Below are 20,308 nucleotides of genomic sequence, written 5' to 3'. Positions count from 1 at the left end.
AGAACCATACAATTTTTGATCTCCCCTTGGCCAAAAAAGTTCCCCTCTGAAATTTTAGAAAGGTTATACAGCTTGGAAGCACAGCTTCACCTGGAAACTTTGAAGTTGTCTGAACAAGGTGCTCGTAAAGTATTATAATAGAGTTAATGTTAAACTTTGTATCGAAGTGTATTTATGCGTCTGTTGAGAGGTTTAGACGGAGCCTGGCTCATCGGAGTAAATGCATCGGAATTTCACAGAGTAAAAGGGCTACCGGAGAAACAGAGAGTGTCAGGTTTCATTTCTTTAGTTTAGTTAAAACCAGGATAGGAGGAGGAGGAGGTTAAATTCTTAGATTAGTTGAAACCAGGATAGGAAGAGGAGGAGGTTTAATCCTTAGACTAGTTGAAACCAGGATAGCAGGAGGAGGAGGTTAAATCCTTAGATTAGTTGAAACCAGGATAGAAAGAGGAGGAGGTTTATTCCTTAGTTTAGTTGAAACCAGAATATGAGGTGGAGGTTTATTCCTTAGTTTAGTTGAAACTAAGATAGGAGAAGGAGGTTTAATCCTTAGTTTATTAGTTGAAACCAGGATAGGAGGAGGAGGAGGAGGTTTATTTCTTAGTTTAGTTGAAACCAGGATAGGAAGAGGAGGAGTTTTATTTCTTAGTTTAGTTGAATCCAGGATAGGAGAAGCAGGTTTAATCCTTTGTTTAGTTGAAATTCTAGGATAGGAGGAGGAGGAGGTGTAATCTTTAGTTAAGTTGAAACCAGGATAGAAGGAGGAGGAGGTGTTTTCCTTAGTTTAGTAGAAACCAGGATAGGAGAAGCAGGTTTAATCCTTTGGTTAGTTGAAATTCTAGGATAGGAGGAGGAGGTTAAATCTTTAGTTTAGTTGAAACCAGGATAGGAGGAGGAGGAGGCTTATTCCATAGTTTAGTTGAAACTAGGATAGGAGGAGGAGGTTTAATCTTTAGTTTAGTTGAAACCAGGATAGGAGGAGGAGGAGGCTTATTCCATAGTTTAGTTGAAACCAGGATAGAAGGGAGGAGGTTTTATCCTTACTTTAGTTGAAACCAGGATATGAGGAGGAGGAGGTTAAATCTTTAGCTTAGTTGAAACCAGGATAGGAGGAGGTGTTTTCCTTAGTTTAGTAGAAACCAGGAGAGGAGAAGCAGGTTTAATCTTTGTTTAGTTGAAACTAGGATAGGAGGAGGAGGTTTAATCATTAGTCTAGTTGAAACCAAGATTGGAGAAGCAGGTTTAATGCGTAAATTAGTTGAAACCAGGAAAGGAGGAGGAGGAGGTTAAATCCTTAGATTAGTTGAAACCAGGATAGGAGGAGGAGGAGGTTTATTCCTTAGTTTAGTTGAAACCAGGATATAAGGGGGAGGTTTAATCCTTAGATTAATTGAAACCGGGATAGGAGAGCATGAATTTTAATTCAAAGTTTAATTGAAACCAGGTACTCTGAGCCTAGTTGAAACTTTATTAATCATAAAAATGTTGCTCCTTCTGTCAATCTTTGGGTGCTTTGCTATCCTATATATTTTCCTTCATGAAGTACGATGTGTACTTTAATTTTCAGTTCTGAAGGGGGATTGTGGCACAGGATTTGAAAATTTTTGTTAATGTTTAGTTTAAAAAATTATAAATGTATTTATATTTAGAAAGATATAAATTACGAAAAAAAAATTAAATTAGCTTTCAATGGCTTTTAAGGTTATAAACATCGGCATCTTTCATACTTGAATTTGATCAGACAAAGCTTTTAAGGGTACAGTTGTGAATTGTGCATTGCCATTTTTGTGTGAAGGGCCACTTTAATTACAGCTAGACTTAAAGTTCTATGTCACCAAATTGCAAAGATATAGGGAATAGAAAACAAGATATTTTTGGTAAGTGGTTCAGTTGTTTTCCTAATCGACCATATTTTGTAAAAAAAAAACTTTCCCTCTACATATAAATGTTAATTAAGATGTGGTAAAATTGACATTTCTAGGAGTTAAGATTTTTGATAATGAATCCAAGACAATAAAATAGTTGAATAGATAGACAGGGTATACTTGATATCTGAGATTGCATTCAGATTCAAAGATGGATAGATAGATAGACATAAAGATATTTCGGAGATATAGATAGATAGATAGATAGATAGATAGATAGATAGATACAAAGATATTTCGCAGATTTAGATAGATAGATAGATAGATAGATAGATACAAAGATATTTCGCAGATATAGATAGATAGATACAAAGATATTTCGCAGATTTAGATAGATTGAGAGGTAAAAAGATAGATACTAGATAAATACGTAGATATTGGGCTGGGTAGGTAGGTAGGTAGGTAGACATTGAGGTGGGTAGGTAGGTAGGTAGAAAAATAGATTTTGAAAAGTATTTAGTTTGTAGATAGGCAGAGGTAGGTTGTTCAAGTAATCTTTTTCACAATCTCAAGAAATATCATCAGAAACGCATGTCAAATCTGAAATTTTAACGCCCGAACAATTTTTTAAAATTTTTTTTCATGTGACCCTCATTGCAAAACACGGCAATGCCCGATTTACAAAGATATCCTTAATTGAAACCTTAATCTGATCAAGAATATGGAAGATACTGTCGTCTTTAGTCGTTGAATTTTGATAGTTTCTCCATTGCTTCTTATAAGCAAAAAATGTGCAAGTTACTCTCATATAGAAACCGCAAATGAAAATAAACAGTTAAATGAAATAAAAAACATGAATATCTAATGCATGCTTGATAAAAACAAAGCTGTTAAGGGTACCGTTATAAATCGGCCATAAAAGGTCACTTGAAATTACGCTTACATTAATCCCTTTAAACGCACAAATTTTAACGCACATTCTACTGTTTTTGTATTTTGGAAAAACTTCATCAATTTTAAGAATTCGGTTCTTCTAAGTACAATTTCAACATTTGTACTTTCTGATAAAATACTGTGCGGTACACAGTTGAAAGGAGGAGGGGGGGGGGGGGAATTCTACATTGTTTTCCTTCATTTTTAAACAAGGGTTTATGTATCGTAAAATGGAAATAAAAAAGGCAACTCATCCTGCAGTTATATCTGCAGTCTATACTGCTTTACAGCTCTATCATTGGATCCAATGGTGCAGGGTGTCCCAAGAATATGATCGAAATCGTTACTCAACTCCCATGTTTAATGGAAAACCTTTATCGTGCATCTGCATGTTATAGAGGTATATAGTGCAGAGTTTATTGGGACACCCTGTGGATTGTAGAACAATATCAAACATATTGCACTCCATAAAGTTTATCCAAGAAAATACTTCATACTCGAACAATTATTAAAAATGGTTGATTTTGCCTCATCAAAGTATTTCTTTTTAGAAGTCTTCAAAGTATGAAAATGTGAATGTTAAGTATATCCTCCGAAATACTTGAGACACCTCAGAGAAAAGATCCCTTTTCTACCATATTTAAAGATGAACACTACAGAGGTATCCTGGTACAACCCTGAGCACGGGAGGGATCTTAACCTGAACCTTGTTGATCCAGGGGGATCCAACCCGTCCCAGGGAAACATTAGCTCCGGGATTCACAGCATGCTTCTCATGCACTTAGCCAAGAACCACAGGTACAGTGGAAGGGAGGGGCACCCTCTCTGTTTGTATTTTACGGACTGCAAGCGTAATTTCAAGTGACCCTCCAAGCAAAGATGGCATTGTCCGATTTACAACGGTACCCTTGAAACCTCAATGTGATCTCAAATGTGGAAGATACCGTCGTTTTTCTGACTCGAAAAGTTTTTTGTAAGTTTCTCAATTGCTTCTTATAAACGAGAAATGCGCAAGTCACTTTCGCAGAAAAACCGCAAGTGAAAATAAACAGTTTAAAGAAACAAACCATTGATATCTAATTCAAACTTGAACACTGAACAGACAACAATTTCAAGGATACTGGTGTAAATCGGGCATTGCCATCTTTGCACGGAGGGTCACTTGTATTTACGCTTACAGTCCCTTTAAGTGATTAATAAGCTTGACCGATTTGCATAAAATGTTGGGGAACTAATTAGAATTAACGGGAATGTTCTGAACTGTGTTTAACAATTTTAAGTTGAGTAGGATCGACTTTTATGCGCCCTACGTTTTGACTTTATTGAAACTTAAATTTTCGGGCAAAGCTGGGTTTACAAACTAGTAACCTAACATTTTTCCAAGGTTTAATCTGACGGAAAATAACAAATCTAATATCCGAAGTTTAATCTGACGGAACACAACAAATCTATTATCTAAGGTTTAATCTGACGGAACATAACAAATCTATTATCTTCGGTTTAATCTGAGGGAACATAACAAATCTATTGTCCAAGGTTTAATCTGACGGAACACAACAAATCTAATATCCAAGGTTAAATCTGACGGAACATAACAAATCTATTATCCAAGGTTTAATATGACGGAACACATAAAATCTAATATCCAAGGTTTAACCTGACGGAACACAACAAATCTATTATCCAAGGTTTAATCTGACGGAACATAACAAATCTATTATCCAAGGTTTAATCTGACGGAACACAACAAATCTAATATCCAAGGTTTTTAACCTAACGGAACATATTAAATCTATTATCCAAGGTTTAATCTGACGGAACACAACAAATCTATTATCCAAGGTTTAATCTGACGGAACATAACAAGTCTATCTTGATCAACTCCTCCCTCCTCCACCCGAACCTGAGCCTGGAGCACCCGGTCAGCATTGACTTCACCCTACCCATCTTCGACCTGACCGCGGGGAACCTCAACCTCTTCTTCATGATCCTCTACGCTATCATCGTCGTCATAGGAATCCATTTATCTACAATATATAATTTCCAGGCCAAAAAAATGTATTAAAATATTTCTTTTTTGATTATCTATACATAATTTTATAAGATGATAAACCCCAGCGGGATTCAATTGTAAACCCGAGGGTGTAGCCCAAGGGACTATTATTGAACCCCTCCGGGGTTTTACCTTCAATTGTCCATTTGAACTATTTATTAGAATAACTGACATTTCTTATCATAGCCCATGGGGTTATCATTAAATCCCTCGGGGGGTTTAAACTTCCATTGGTTCTAATTTTTAGATAAGCGGAATTCAATAAAAGTTGGCGATAGAAAAAATATCAGTTATTTATAATGGAATGTGTATTTACATTTTTCAATTTACTGAAAAACAAAGAGGAGTAAATTTTTTTGGCAAGTACATCAATTGCATTCTTTGAGACTGTTGTCATGTACATTCATATAAGAAATATCCTCTAATATCCTTTATGTATATAAATGGATTAAACGGCTGTACAGGCGCTGCTGGAAATTTTATGACGATCTATGTTGTTTGGAGATCAAAGAGAGTTTAATTCCACTTAAATTCTTTTTTTTACAGTAAAATTTAAAGAATTTAAAATGACATTTTTTCAAATTTTTCATACTGCAACTTAGACTTTTCGTTTTAGTTAACCACAAAAAGACAGAAATGAATGCCCAAACTTTTGTCAAAACGTTTTCTTTAAACTATTGAAAAAGTGTGATTTAGCAGATTTTTAATGATAACGCTCTTAAAAACCCTTTAAAAATTGATTCATAACCATAATTCGTCGAGAAGTGTTTATATCTGTCAAAAATAGGTGTTTTTTGTTGCAGTTGCCCCCTTTTATCATATTTAAAAGTGGAATTATGTACTGGAGTATGCAAACAGTTACAAACATGTACATTTATTATATTTTAAAGTGGAATTATGTACAGGAGTATGCAAACAGTTACAAACATGTACATTTATCATATTTAAAAGTGGAATTATGTACTGGAGTATGCAAACAGTTACAAACATGTACATTTATTATATTTTAAAGTGGAATTATGTACAGGAGTATGCAAACAGTTACAAATATGTACATTTGTAGTGTTGCATCAGCAGATTTTATACTTACTGTACTAGCTACACCATTCCAGGCTAAGGTACATGAATAGCTAGGTGGATGTTATACAGTCCGAGGCAGAAAGACTCGGAATTAATTTACAATTAATCAGACAACTTTACAACCTATACCAAATATGATTGATGAAACGATAATCAACAAATATCCCTTGTCCTGCAATTTTTGAAATGTGGTCTGCCTTTATAGAGCATTTAAAATTGCCAAAGATATATATTAAAAGTCGTCTGATTAACTGTCAGCTAATTTCGAGTCTTTCTGATTATGACTGTACCAATATGATCAGTAAATTACAGAGTATCAACAGAAGTGATGAGCTATAATTTGGTTCGGGTTTTTTCTAACGATCGTTTTGGTTTGTTTATTTCCCATGTATCTTCTCTCAAGAGTTAAAAATTGACAAACTGTAAGTAAAACAAATGTTTAGAATAAACAATTTTGACATTTCTAAAACCTCTAAAACCCTCTAAAACTAGAACGAACCAAATTTTTTCCCCTCACTAAGTTCATAAGTTTTAAGCCACCAAAACTTTTCTAGGCAGTTCTTTCACAACGTTGGGATCTACCGATTATAATGTGCAAGATGTGCCCAGTTGTACTTAACCTATCAGGTACATATGATAAGTGTGTGTAAAGTTGTACTTAACCTATCAGGTACATATGATTAGTTTGTGTACAGTTGTACTTAACCTGTCAGGTACATATGATTAGTGTGTGTACAGTTGTTCTTAACCTATCAGGTACATATGATTAGTGGTGTACAGTTGTACTTAACCTATCAGGTACATATGATTAGTGGTGTACAGTTGTACTTAACCTATCAGGTAAATATGATTAGTGGTGTACAGTTGTACTTAACCTATCAGGTACATATGATTAGTGTGTGTAAGTTGTTCTTAACCTATCAGGTACATATGATTAGTGGTGTACAGTTGTGCTTAACCTATCAGGTACATATGATTAGTGGGTGTACAGTTGTACTTAATCTATCAGGTACATATGATTAGTGTGTGTACAGTTGTACTTAACCCATCAGATACATATTATTAGTGTGTGTACAGTTGTACTTAACCTATCAGGTACATATGATTAGTGTGTACAGTTGCAGTTGTACTTAATCTATCAGGTACATATGATTAGTGTGTGTACAGTTGTACTTAACCCATCAGATACATATTATTAGTGTGTGTACAGTTGTACTTAACCTATCAGGTACATATGATTAGTGTGTACAGTTGCAACTTAACCCATCAGATACATATTATTAGTGTGTGTACAGTTGTACTTAACCTATCAGGTACATATGATTAGTGTGTGTACAGTTGTACTTAACCTATATGATTAGTGTGTTTACAGTTGTACTTAACCTATCAGGTACATAGGATTAGTGTAAGAACAGTTGCACTTAACCTCATATACATAGGATTAGTGTGTTTACATTTGTACTGGGCCTATCAGGTACGTTTAATTAGTGTGTGTAAAGTTGTTCTTAACCTATGAGATCATATGATTAGTGTGTGTACAGTTGTTTAACCTATTAGGTACATGGGATTAGTATGAGTACAGTTGTATTTAACCTATCAGGTATATATGATAAGAGTGTGTACAGTCGGCTTAACCTATCAGGTACAAAGATTATTGTGTTCATAGTTGTACTTAACCTATCAGGTACATATGATTAGTGTGTGTACAGTTGTACTTAATCTATCAGGTACATATGATTAGTGTGTGTACAGTTGTACTTAACCTATCAGGTACATAGGATTAGTGTGTGTACAGTTATACTTAACCAATCAGATACAGATACAGATACAGATGAATAGTGTGTGTACACTTACAGTTTTACTTAACCTATCAGGTGCAAAGAATTAGTGTGTGTACAGTTGTACTTAACCTACCAGGTACATACGATTTGTGTGTGTACAGTTGTACTTATACTTGTTAAGTACATAATATTATTGTTTTTATTATGTACCTGATGAATTATTTATGCAGTTTGTTCTTTTAATTTTTAATCAGGTAATATAAATCAAAATAGTTTTAACTTCTAATTTGCTTGTCATGTTGATATATATCTGAAATAAATTAGAAATTAAGAGAAACTTCAAACATTATTATAAAAGTGAATTAATTGCTCATGCAATTTATGAAAATAACTTGAAATATTGTGAATCTATTTTATTTAAATCGTTAAAAAGTTTAAAATTAACCGACCCATGGTAAAGAAAACCTGACCTTGAAGTTTTTTTTGACCTCTCTCTACAATACAATATTTTTTTTTTTAGATTTGACAGTTTTGGAGCCTAACACTTCCAAATTCCTACTTTTTCTTAATATAATCATAGAATGAGAATTACTAAACCCTATTGTATAGAATGAAACCAGATTTTAGTTTTGTAAAAGAGAAAGTAAGCGTTATTTTAAGTGACCCTACATGCAAAATTAGAATGCCCAATACTGTCGTTTTCTGACTCAAAAGTGTTTAATTCTGATAATATCTCCATTGCTTCGTAAAAGCAAGAAATGCGGGATTTACTTTCGCGGAGAAACCACAAATGAGAATAAACATTGTATGGAACAAAATCATGGATATCAAATTCTTACTTTATCAGACAAAGCTTTTAAGAGTACCTTTAAAATCGGGCATTGTCATCATTGCATGGAGGGTCACTTAAAATTACGCTGACAGTTCCTTTAATAACAATTATATATATTTTTAGTGAATATTTCTGACAGTCCCTTTAATAACAATTATATATATTTTTAGTGAATATTTCTGTATTCTCCATGACATGTATTAGTGTTGATCGATATCAGGCAAGTTTTTTTTTTAAAAATTTGTTTATTTATGTAGGATTTATTAAAAAAATAATAATTAGGGGTTAATACTAAATGCAAAGACTCAATTGAAGTTGAAAACTTTTGTTATTTCTTTTACTATCCGATTTTTTCCAAGTTTTAAAAGTTTTGGTCAAAAGATGAAAAGATATTTCTTAATAATCAATACTGCAAAGAGTATACATATAGAAATCAAAATATAAAGTTTTTTCAATTCTAAATTGGCTTTAACGCTTAATTTTTTACTTATTTTATTATCCAAGTTTATGTATTGTGTCTAATATTTAATCCCTTGACCGATTTGCCACTATAGTTTGATTTGGTAACTCGGTATGAACCAAGGGAATATTTTTAGCTTAGTTTAAAAAATCGATTTTGAGGGGTTCGCTTTTTTAGTTTCCAGGCAAAGATGGGTTCCCCATGGATAGTAAGTTATACATTTAAATATACAAGGTTTATTGTTACTTCATGAAAAGCATATGTTCAATGGAAAAAAAAAACAATAAAATATTAAAATAATATAATTTTTCGACTTTTACTAGAATATTTTTGCAACAGAAATTGTATTACTTCTGCGTTCCTCTGATTTATAGCTTTTATCATAATTTTGAATTAAAATTTAAATTCAGATTTATTTTTTAGGCAATCATGGTTCCTTTGACTCATAAACCACTTAAGAGAACTGCAAACATTATCATCTTAATGTAAGTTAAGAAAATTATTATAATTATAGAAGTCCTTTAGCTTTGGCTGAATTAAAAAATAATTCACGTGATCGAGGCTTTTCAAGTTTTATCATTTTTATAGTTATAAAATGTGTCACATTAGAAGAAAGCTATTTCAAAACATACTCCTAAAAATATTTTTTTTTAGAAAACAACCTTTAGAAAACCTTCGATATTTCAAACTATAATAAATGGATCTGATTTTAGTTTGAAATATCAGGCTGCAAAGGTATTGGGATTAGAGAAAGGCTATAACCAAGGCTATAATTACTTTCTTTCAGAGTTTGGATTATTTCTTTCTTGATATCCTTCCCTCAATCCTACTATTATCAGGTGCAGTGGAAAGTATCTTTTAAAAAGATATCAAATTAAATCAAACAAGCTCATTACACACAGAAAATTCTTATTTTCTAATCCTTACGTTTTTGCTACCTGATCTAAAATATTTTGAACTATAAATTCTGCGAGATCAAGTAAACAAGGTTTAGAATATGTTTACACCATCTGGTTACCAAAATATAGGGATTAGAAAATTAGAGTTTCCGGGGAGTAATATGTTCTTTTTAAAGGGAGTGTTCGCAAAAAATGAAAGGGGGTATAGGCTTAATGCGATAAAAAAGCGCTTTTGATCGCTACTAATCTTACTTCTATCTGTTGCGTCTATAAGGAGAAACTTGTTAAAGACGTCTCATACCGAATAACTTAGCGCCCATACAAATTCAGAAAATTGCAACATACGACTTAGACCGTAAAAAATCAATTTAATTTTAAACAAATCATTCAGATAGTACAATCTATAGACATCGACTATCTTTCGCCACATTTGTATATAGTTTATATTTTATAATATTTTATATTTTTAGAACACGTTTTAACTGATTTCGAAAAATGTGAGTGGTCCGCGGTATTCTTAGATAGTTGCGCAAGCCGCAAGAGAAATAATAAAATTCAAAACAAATTAATTAAAAAAAAATATAAAATATATACTATATACAAATGTGCCGAAAGATAATCGATGACTATAGGTTGTAATATCGGAATGATTTGTTTAACATTAAATTGATATTTTACGGTCTAAGTCGTATGTTACAATTTTCTCAATTTGAATGGGCGCTAAGTTATTCGGTATGAGACGTCTTTAACAAGTTCTCCTTATAGACGCAACAGATATAAGTAAGATTAGTAGCGATCAAAAGCGCTTTTTTATCGCATCAAGCCTGTACCCCCTTTCATTTTTCGCGAACACTTCCTTTAAAGAAAAATTCATTTTTAATTAATCATTGGAAGTTACTTTCAATGTAAATAAATTCAAATGTATAGATTACCAAAAAATTTATTAATCTTTTTAATATTAAAACAATTCAAACTAATTATGTATACAGTAACACTGAATTGCGATAAACAAAACAGTACGTTTTCAAAAATGTTTGTAGTACGTTAACATTGTTAACATTTTCGCAGTAATTTAACTGTTTAAAGAATGTTTACACATGTTTGCAGTACGTTTACAAATGTTTGTAGTAAATAATTACTGTTTACAAATGTTTGCAGTTAAATCAAGGAACTATATGCAGGAACGCCCAACTCAGATATACTCATATTATGTATTGTACACTGTGGGAGGAATGTAAACAAACCCAGTGCCCCCACAGGAGTTGAAGGGAAAGGACTGCAGCTCTGATGTGATATTACAGTCCAACAAAAAACAAGTTAATATATCAAGTTAGAGCGAATACATATGATTTTTGGCTTTCTGGTCAATATGGAAAATACAATAGCAATATATTTTTATTCCACCCCTGGCCTTGGGCCATTTTTCCACAAAAATTATGCGTTGCCCCTGAATTCTTTGTTTTGATCTCCTCCCACTGCAGTACACAGATCTGACGCATGAGTTATGGCGGTTCCTGGTCTATATATTTCTTGAGTTAAAATAACATTTTTACAAATGTTTGCAGTACGTTTATATTGTTTACAAATATTTGCAGTACGTATACAAGACAGAGGGAAATATGTTAAAACCATTCTGTATGCTGGTTGAGGAGAATACTATTCCATATCACACATTCTTTGCTGTTCTTGCAGGAACTTTTTCAAACGAATAAGAAATTTGAAAAAAATATATTATTTTTTTACTGTATAACATACAGAGAATTAATCTCAAAGGATGACATTTCAGAGACGGCTGTGCAAACTTTACAAACTGTTTCCTTATATTGAATTCATGGTTTCCTACATAGAGTAATAAAACGAGGAGGTGAAGCTTAGCTTACACAACCGACCTGTCTATTAATTAATTAATAGACAGGTCGGTTGTGTACATCACGATATGTCAAAGAAACGATAATTCCGTTTTTTTACAAGCTGTTTAATTCAGGCTACTTTCTGACTTAAAAGCGAAACTAAACTTTCTTTCAGTTTCATGCAGGTCAATTTAGCGTAATACTCGTGCGTAAGTGAAAGAAATCGTTACCCGTAAATTATTATTTGTTACAGGGAATCAATTTCTTAACAAGATTTACAAAATATATAACTAAAATCAAAACTATTGATTTATTTTTATCTTTAAATTTTTTTTATTTTTCGTGATCAAAAAATTCACCAAAAATATACATTTTAACTATTCTACACTCACAATTTAAAGAATTAAAAGAAATACACATTTAGGTCAAATTTTCAAATCCTATAGACGTAACCATGGTCAAGTGATGTCACACACCTGCTTTGGCACAATCAGCTCAACCTTTTTGAAATATATCAACAAGAGACATATTAAGAGTGAGCCATGTTCACAGTTATAAAAATCATTCAACATCTATAATCCAAATGTTACAACCCCTTGCCCCTTGGTTACTTTACCAATCGATTAATACTTTCTTCTATTGAATATTTCAACTATTTAGCAAGATTTTACTCAATTATCTACTATTTAATGTATCCGAAAGCTGACAATGATATTATGAGAGTCAGATCCTGGTCTAGAGGATGTGTTGCTTCAATCTAAGTTTGCATAATTAAAACATTTATTTTGAAAATAATCCAAGCTTTTATACAGTTTAGTTTTTATGCACTATACAACGGTAAAATATAGTTTTGCACTTATATAAATGTTAAACTTTAAACCTTCCATGGGATTTTTAGTATTTAATCTTTCCATTTTAGACTTAAAACACAACAGACGTGACACTGAATTCTGATTGGATGTTTAGTATAAAATATTTAACCATACCAATAATATAACATAAAATGTTTAGTACGCATATTTTATACTCTATCTTTATATACATAATTAAGTCAAAACTTGATTATTTAATAAAAACTAAAAGTTAAAAATCACTTCATTAATTATTTCTTTGGAAACTGAAATTTAATAAAATGTATTTTCTTAGTATAGTAAAAAATGTTTTATTTACATATTTTACATTGTTTGTGTTAAATCCTTTAAATCCCAGTGTTTTGATAAAATGTATAACATTGAAGTTATTTAAACCGAAAAGTAAACCTCTTATTAAAAAAGGTGAAAATTTGTAATCAAGCACTAATATTAATTAATTAAGCATTTGAGCACCATAACTAATATTTGTACATAGAATGAATTATGATATCGATATATTTTCAAATAGAAAAAAAAACAATAAAATAAAACAATAAATTGTATGGAATGTAAAGTAAAGCGAATCTATCAAAATAAAATCCAATTCTAAACCACAGCAAAGTCAAGCTAATTTTCTTTTAATTTGAACTCTTGCATAGTTTTAAACACTACTCTTTTATCTGAAGAGATAATCCCAGTCTAGTCTAAAATGTCTTCTTTATGTTGGAGTAGAACTCTAAAGGTCTAGAGTTCTTTTTGTAGAGGTTGGAGCAGAACTCATGTAGATCTGGAGTTCTGTGTGTTGAGGTTGGAGTAGAACTCTGGAGGTATGGAGTTCTGTATGTTGAGGTTGGAGCAGAACTCATGAAGATCTGGAGTTCTGTGTGTTGAGGTTGGAGTAGAACTCTGGAGGTATGGAGTTCTGTATGTTGAGGATGGAGTAGAACTCAAGAGATGAGGAGTTTGACGTTGGAGTTGAACTCTGAAGATCTGGATTTTTTAATGTTGAGGTTCGAGCAGAACTCTTAAGATCTGGAGTTCTTTATGTAGAGGTTGGAGCAGAACTCTGGAGATCTGGAGTTCTGTATTTTGACATTGGAGTAGAACTCTGGAGGTCTGGAGTTCTGTATGTTGAGGTTGGAGTAGAACTCAAGAGATCTGGAGTTCTGTATGTTGAGGTTGGAGTAGAACTCAAGAGATCTGGAGTTCTGTATTTTGAGGTTGGAGTAGAACTCAAGAGATCTGGAGTTCTGTGTGTTGAGGTTGAAGTAGAACTCTGGAGATCTGGAGTTCTGTATGTTGAGGTTGGAGTAGAACTCTGGAGATCTGGAGTTCTGTATGTTGAAGTTGGAGTTGAACTCAAGAGATCTGGAGTTCTGTATGTTGAGGTTGGAGTAGAACTCAAGAGATCTGGAGTTCTGTGTGTTGAGGTTGGAGTAGAACTCAAGAGATCTGGAGTTCTGTATTTTGAGGTTGGAGTAGAACTCAAGAGATCTGGAGTTCTGTGTGTTGAGGTTGGAGTAGAAATCAGGAGGTCTGGAGTTCTGTATGTTGAGGTTGGAGTAGAACTCTGGAGATCTGGAGTTCTGTATGTTGAGGTTGGAGTAGAACTCAAGAGATCTGGAGTTCTGTATTTTGACGTTGGAGTAGAACTCTGGAGATCTGGAGTTCTGTGTGTTGAGGTTGGAGTAGAACTCAGGAGGTCTGGAGTTCTGTATGTTGAGGTTGGAGTAGAACTCAAGAGATCTGGAGTTCTGTATGTTGAGGTTGGAGTATAACTCAAGAGATCTGGAGTTCTGTATGTTGAGGTTGGAGTATAACTCTGGAGGTCTGGAGTTCTGTATGTTCAGGTTGGAGAAGAACTCTGGAGATCTGGAGTTCTGTATGTTGAGGTTGGAGTAGAACATGGGAGATCTGGAGTTCTGTATGTTGAGGTTGGAGTAGAACATGGGAGATCTGGAGTTCTTTATGTTGTGGTTGGAGTGAAACTCTGGAGATCTAGAGTTCTTTTTGTTAAGGTTGGAGCAGAACTCTGGAGGTCTGGAGTTCTTTATGTTGAATTGGAGTAGAACTTTGGAGGACTGGAGTTCTTTATGTTGAGGTTGGAGTAAAGCTCTAGAGATCTAGAGTACTCTATGTTGACTGTTGAGGTTGGAGTAGAACTCTGAACATTTGGAGTTCTTAATGTCGAGGTTGGAGTAGAACTCTGAAGATCTGGAGTTGACTGTTGAGGATGTAGTAGAAAGGATGTCCTAAATAAAAATATTTGTTATATCCGTTATTGTGTTACACTGATTTTTAGCTGATAACTGGAGCTACCAGTCCCCTATCAAATATAATTTTATAAGCACTGTTTTAATGCTTATAAAATTATATTTAACATTGACACAAGGAGGCATATTGCTTCATTAATTTTTATTTTTATTTCAAATTATGCTAAACTTGTATCAAAACTTATTTATCATATATGCATTAAAATAAATGATAAATAAGCTGGGTATCATACTCGCTCATTTGTATTCAGTGTTGCTGGCAAATTGTTATCAGCTAAGAACTAAGCGAGTAATAATTAAAATTTAAATAATGTTAATATACAATCTGTATTTAATGTACCCCGTCACATTTTATACTCATGTATATTATTCTGAATTTAAAAAATAAACATTGAGGGAAAAACTGAGTTGAATTTGAAGAATAATTAAGTTTTAGAAATATACATATGTATATATAATGTACCTCGTCACATTTTATACATATGTATATAATACTTAATTAAAAATTATAAAAAATACAAACAGTAAATCTTGACTAGGCTGACCAGGAGCTAGAGAACAGTGCTGGGAATAAACCCAGATGCTGGTTTAGTCCATCAAGTTGAAAAAGAAAGCTACGACATCGACGATATGGGGGACAAGCTGCTAGACTTTGAGAAGTGAAGAGCAAAATAATGCAGACAAGCTGAAAATAATCATATTTAGAAAAACATTCAGGCATATTTCAGATATTAAAGATTAAATTTGTGCTCTAAAATATGTTTTAAAATGAAAAACAAATATAGAACACAAAATACCTCTCCATCTTGGATTGTTCAACTGATCTACAACCACTAGATTGAAGGATTAGTTGTCTTCCAATAGAAGAAGTTGCATTATTCTAAAATATCATTGTTTAATGATATTGAACTTAAAATAATGTCATAAAAATAGAATATAAAATCAATATTTCACCCAAAACTATGAATATTTACCTCAATTAGTAGCGGAGAGGAAGTTCTACTGAACTTTACATCATCTGGCAGCCATTGAACTCCAAGAGTAGGTTTAAATAGCAAGGCTGTTAACAATGCTTCATTCTTCTTTTCCGTCATAGCAGCATTAAACAGACATTCTCGTGGTGGTTGAAACAACTTCAGCATACTCTCAGAGGTAGACATATTCGGCATTTTCGGCTTTTCTTCAAGTTGAGAGTGAACCTTCTCCTTCAAAGGTTAAAGTAAAAGTGAGCATTTTCTCGGATTTGCCCGGATTTTCCCGGATTTCTCCCCGATTTTTCCCGCATTTCTTAAAATAAAGTGTACTATGGACCAAATACGTTTATCGTTAAATCTGTTATATGAGTTATATAGCTCTTTTAACAGCATTTTTAAAAATTATTTTTTAGGGAATGCATTAAGTAATCAAAGCATTTATCGTTAACCAACTTTTCTACTTTTATTTGTCCATTTACGACGACAATTATACTATATTTTGTGAAAACTCTTTGATTTTATTTGATAAACCAGGTATATTTTAGATATATTACAAAATATATATGACAGATATTCTCAAATATTCTTGAAATATATTCCTAGCAGAATATTATTCTACCGCACAGAACAGAATGTTTTTAAAAAAAATTTAGAATTACTTTGTAATTTTTATAATTTCATAATATTTTGCAATGTTTTCAGTTTTTTTTTCACCCTTTTCGCATGGTTTAAAGCATACATATCAATGTTCCCCCCATTTTTGTTTTGTCATGAATATTTTATTTATTTACGATTTACTTTAAAGGACCCTAGTCGGGAACATGATTTAAATAATTCTCTGTATTCCTGTCTATATACCATAGAGTAATAAAACGAAGAGGTGAAGCTTAGCTCAGATGTACGATATGTTTCTAACGCTGTATAGAGCGATCGTATTTCTAAGGAGTGGTTTAATGTAAATATTTGAATATTAGTATTGATACTTAGATAGATTAGGTCGAAAAAATGTAAAAAAAAATTTTTGTTTAAAACAAATATCAAAGTGTGACACACGTTTCTACGCCCATTTTTAAGGGCTTATCAAAACTAAAGTTTTCAGATCTGTAGCTTTGCTCATAAAAATGTTATAGGCTATTTAAGATTTTTTTACATACTCTGGTTTTTTATCGCCCTGCACCCTACCTTAGGCATAAAAAACTACCAACAAGTCCTTTAAATTTCTATCTATGAAAAGTAAAAAAACTAGAGTGGGAGCCCGCCTGTTTAGGTTTAGGAGCTCCAGGTCGTCATCGTTGTTTCATCTTTGTGGGTACCCTGCATACACTGTCATGTTTATGATAAAGAGTTGAAGAGAAGAAACAATAAAAAATGTTTGAAATAAGAATGTTTTCAGTTAAATTCATGCCCTATAGAAACTTAATATTTTTGACAGAACTTTTAGCTAATAAATTGAAAACCTACAAATTTGAAAATTGTCAAATGTTTGCGGTCAACATCCTCGAATTCTCTTTAAATAAAGAAAGAAAATCTAAAAATTGGTCAATTCCATAAAATCCCCCATTAGAAATACGAACACACTATATACAAGTGTACAGCGTTAGATACGTAAACATATTGTGATGTACACAACCAACCGACCTGTCTATTAATTAATTAATTTATTGACAGGTCGGTTGTGTACATCTAAGCTAAGCTTCACCTCTTCGTTTATTACTCTATGGTTTCCTACAACTGTTAAATTCTTTCGTTCTTTGTCAAATTAATAAATGCGCTAATAAACGACTATATTTGAAAGAGAAGACTTAATTTAACCTTGGAATCATTATAAGGTCGTCTTTACAGTCTCATCCTTTGTGGTTAACCTTGTAACTCAACATTTGTTGACCCATAATACGGAAACATCAGTTCTTTCATGATATCTCAATTCTCTATATCCAAAACATAATCCGTAAACATCTGTTAGTTTAGTTCTTTCCTGATATCTCAATTCTCTATATCCAAAACATAATCCGTAAACATCTGTTAGTTTAGTTCTTTCATGATATCTCAATTCTCTATATCCAAACTTAATCCATAAACATCTGTTAGTTTAGTTCTTTCCTGATATCTCAATTCTCTATATCCAAAAAATAATCCGTAAACATCTGTTAGTTTAGTTCTTTCATGATATCTCAATTCTCTGTATCCAAAACATAATCCGTAAACATCTGTTAGTTTAGTTCTTTCCTGATATCTCAATTCTCTATATCCAAAACATAATCCGTAAACATCTGTTAGTTTAGTTCTTTCATGATATCTCAATTCTCTATATCCAAAACATAATCCGTAAACATCTGTCAGTTCAGTTCTTTCATGATATTTCAATTCTCTATATCCAAAAGATCGTAAAATTTTCGCTTTTTATAAATTAAAGAAATCCTTTAAGTTTTTACATCATAGTTATTAGATGTCCAAAAACCCAAGTTTTAATTAGAAACATTTTCATATCAGTAAAAGTATCGAATGCCATAAAAATTTATTCTTTCAGTATTCAAATCATGCTATTATTTTGAAAATTATTTGCATCTTTTTCCTATGTAGGCAGCTGGATTATACATAAACTCTGTGAATTGTTTTGTTATTTTGTATATGTTTTGTGTTTGGGGCATTCTTGTTTGGAAATTTTAAAACTTTTTTGTCTTTTCGCTTTGAAAGTAAACATAATTTAATCTAGTTAAAAAGCCAATTAATTGAAAAAATGACATTTTGCAGTGTTCAACTATTTTATCCCTCTATTCATCATTACATATTCATATACAAGAATTTGCATCAGGTAAGGACAAAATTAAGAACTTTTATTTAAAATATTTAAAAGTAAGATTTTTGTTCAAAAAAAACAACTCAAGAAATATTTGACAAATATTAATAAACATGTATAAAAAGTTCAAATAGAAAGTATCTACGATGATAATTTCTGAAAACTAACACTGTAGATAATAATGCATTATTCAGATAAAATTTAATTTATTAAAACCTAAGAACTATTTTTCGAGTAAATTATTTAAACTTTTTGAAGACAAATTAATGATTAATTAAAGGTTAAAAAACTCTGAAGCCCCCGGCACCACAAACACTTCAGCTCAAAGAGAAGTTAATAAACGAAAGGTAAAAATAATGATGTTCAAAAAAAAAATTTTGCTCCGATTTCTCCCCGGACTAAAGTAAACTTTGCAAAATTTGTGATCCTTCACTAAACACAGAATGCACTCGAGACAGAGTGCTTTATCTAGCCTAGACCTGTATGCCAATGATGTGCTAGCGAGCCTGGGAGGGGATTTCAACACTTGAAATGAAAATAAAAACAATGAAAAAAATTCTTAGAACTCATTAACGCAAAATATAATCAGATTCAGCTGAGGATTCGAGTTTAGATTTATGACTGTGGTTTTATTTTTCTCTCAAGAAGAAAAAGCAAACAATTATTTTTCAATTCTCCTTAAATCTGCAGAAAGGTTGAGGACATGATTTAGAAAAATAAAGACGACATTTCCTATTTGTCCAGTAAAGGGACTGTGACTATTATTTCAAATGATCCTCCATTGATATTAATATAAAAAGCATTGTTATATTATATATACGATGAAGTATGAATTAGATATCCCTGTTTTTTGTTTTTGAAAACTTTTCATTTTCGTTTGTGGTTTCTCTGCAACAGTGACACACATTTTTTGTTTCAGAATCAATAGAGAAATTACTAGAATTAAACGCTTTTAAAGCCAAAAAATGACTAAATCGGGCATAACCATCTTTAGAAGGGGGTCACATAAAAATACGACTCCAGTCCCTTTAACTTTTCATTTGTTGTAGGTAGAGAAGATGTTGATTATTGTTGTTGTTTAGGTAGAGAAGATGTTGATTATTGTTGTTGTTTAGGTAGAGAAGATGTTTATTATTGTTGTTGTTTAGGTAGAGAAGATGTTGATTATTGTTGTTGTTTAGCTAGAGAAGATGTTGATTATTGTTGTTGTTTAGGTAGAGAAGATGTTGATTATTGTTGTTGTTTAAGTAGAGAAGATGTTGATTATTGTTGTTGTTTAGGTAGAGAAGATGTTGATTATTGTTGTTGTTTAGGTAGAGAAGATGTTGATTATTGTTGTTGTGTAGGTAGAGAAGATGTTGATTATTGTTGTTGCTTAGGTAGAGAAGATGTTGATTTTTGTAGTTGTTTAGGTAGAGAAGATATTGATTATTGTTGTTTTTTAGGTAGAGAAAATATTGATTATTGTTGTTGTTTAGATGGAGAAGATGTTGATTATTGTTGTTGTTTAGGTCGAGAAGATGTTGATTATTGTTGTTGTTTTGTTTGTTGTCTGCTGGACCCCATACACTCTCTTCTATATATTCACATTTGTACCTGGGTTCCTGCAGTACACTTACATCAACGTTATATTCCTGGTAAGTACAATGCCGCAATATAT

The 20,308-nt window shown here is 32.3% G+C and overlaps 2 protein-coding genes across 4 annotated transcripts in view; one reads left to right on the top strand and one right to left on the bottom strand.

Moving 5' to 3' along the window:
- The first annotated feature begins 204 nt into the window (after positions 1-204).
- Positions 205-20,308, top strand: part of LOC111707584 (substance-P receptor) — a 29,347-nt gene continuing 9,243 nt past the window's right edge. The window contains exons 1-13 of one of the 3 annotated variants that reach the window (XR_002766478.1): positions 205-274; positions 3,350-3,596; positions 4,641-4,813; positions 5,316-5,361; positions 5,879-5,969; positions 6,486-6,558; positions 8,715-8,764; positions 9,428-9,489; positions 9,792-9,843; positions 11,499-11,595; positions 18,603-18,663; positions 18,929-18,995; positions 20,160-20,285. Coding sequence is in view for 2 of the 3 variants with exons in the window: in XM_023480711.1 (XP_023336479.1) it covers positions 3,445-3,596; positions 4,641-4,813; positions 5,316-5,361; positions 5,879-5,969; positions 6,486-6,558; positions 8,715-8,764; positions 9,428-9,489; positions 9,792-9,843; positions 11,499-11,595; positions 18,603-18,663; positions 18,929-18,995; positions 20,160-20,285 (1,050 nt within the window). In the remaining variant the exon portion in view is untranslated. The remainder of the gene's footprint in view (positions 275-3,349; positions 3,597-4,640; positions 4,814-5,315; positions 5,362-5,878; positions 5,970-6,485; positions 6,559-8,714; positions 8,765-9,427; positions 9,490-9,791; positions 9,844-11,498; positions 11,596-18,602; positions 18,664-18,928; positions 18,996-20,159; positions 20,286-20,308) is intronic. The other 2 variants (XM_023480711.1, XM_023480710.1) reach the window with 2 other exon arrangements.
- LOC111707586 (uncharacterized protein PF11_0207) lies at positions 13,079-16,318 on the bottom strand. The gene is made up of 2 exons (XM_023480712.1): positions 15,852-16,318; positions 13,079-14,856 (listed from the first exon to the last, which is right to left on the bottom strand). Exon 2 carries the CDS (start codon positions 14,551-14,553, stop codon positions 13,630-13,632), a length of 924 nt encoding a protein of 307 aa, XP_023336480.1. The 5' UTR covers positions 14,554-14,856; positions 15,852-16,318; the 3' UTR covers positions 13,079-13,629.

This window comes from Eurytemora carolleeae, unplaced genomic scaffold (genome assembly GCF_000591075.1).
Source record: "Eurytemora carolleeae unplaced genomic scaffold, Eaff_2.0 scaffold812, whole genome shotgun sequence".
Taxonomy (NCBI): Eukaryota; Metazoa; Arthropoda; class Copepoda; order Calanoida; family Temoridae; genus Eurytemora; species Eurytemora carolleeae.
The sequence above is the reverse complement of the archived record's forward strand: the minus strand, read 5'-3'. Positions and strand labels throughout refer to the sequence as shown.

Coding starts and splice junctions, on each gene's coding strand:
- LOC111707586 (XM_023480712.1), bottom strand. CDS start 14,553: ATGTTCTACTCCAACCTCAACATACAGAACTCCAGATCTCCCATGTTC.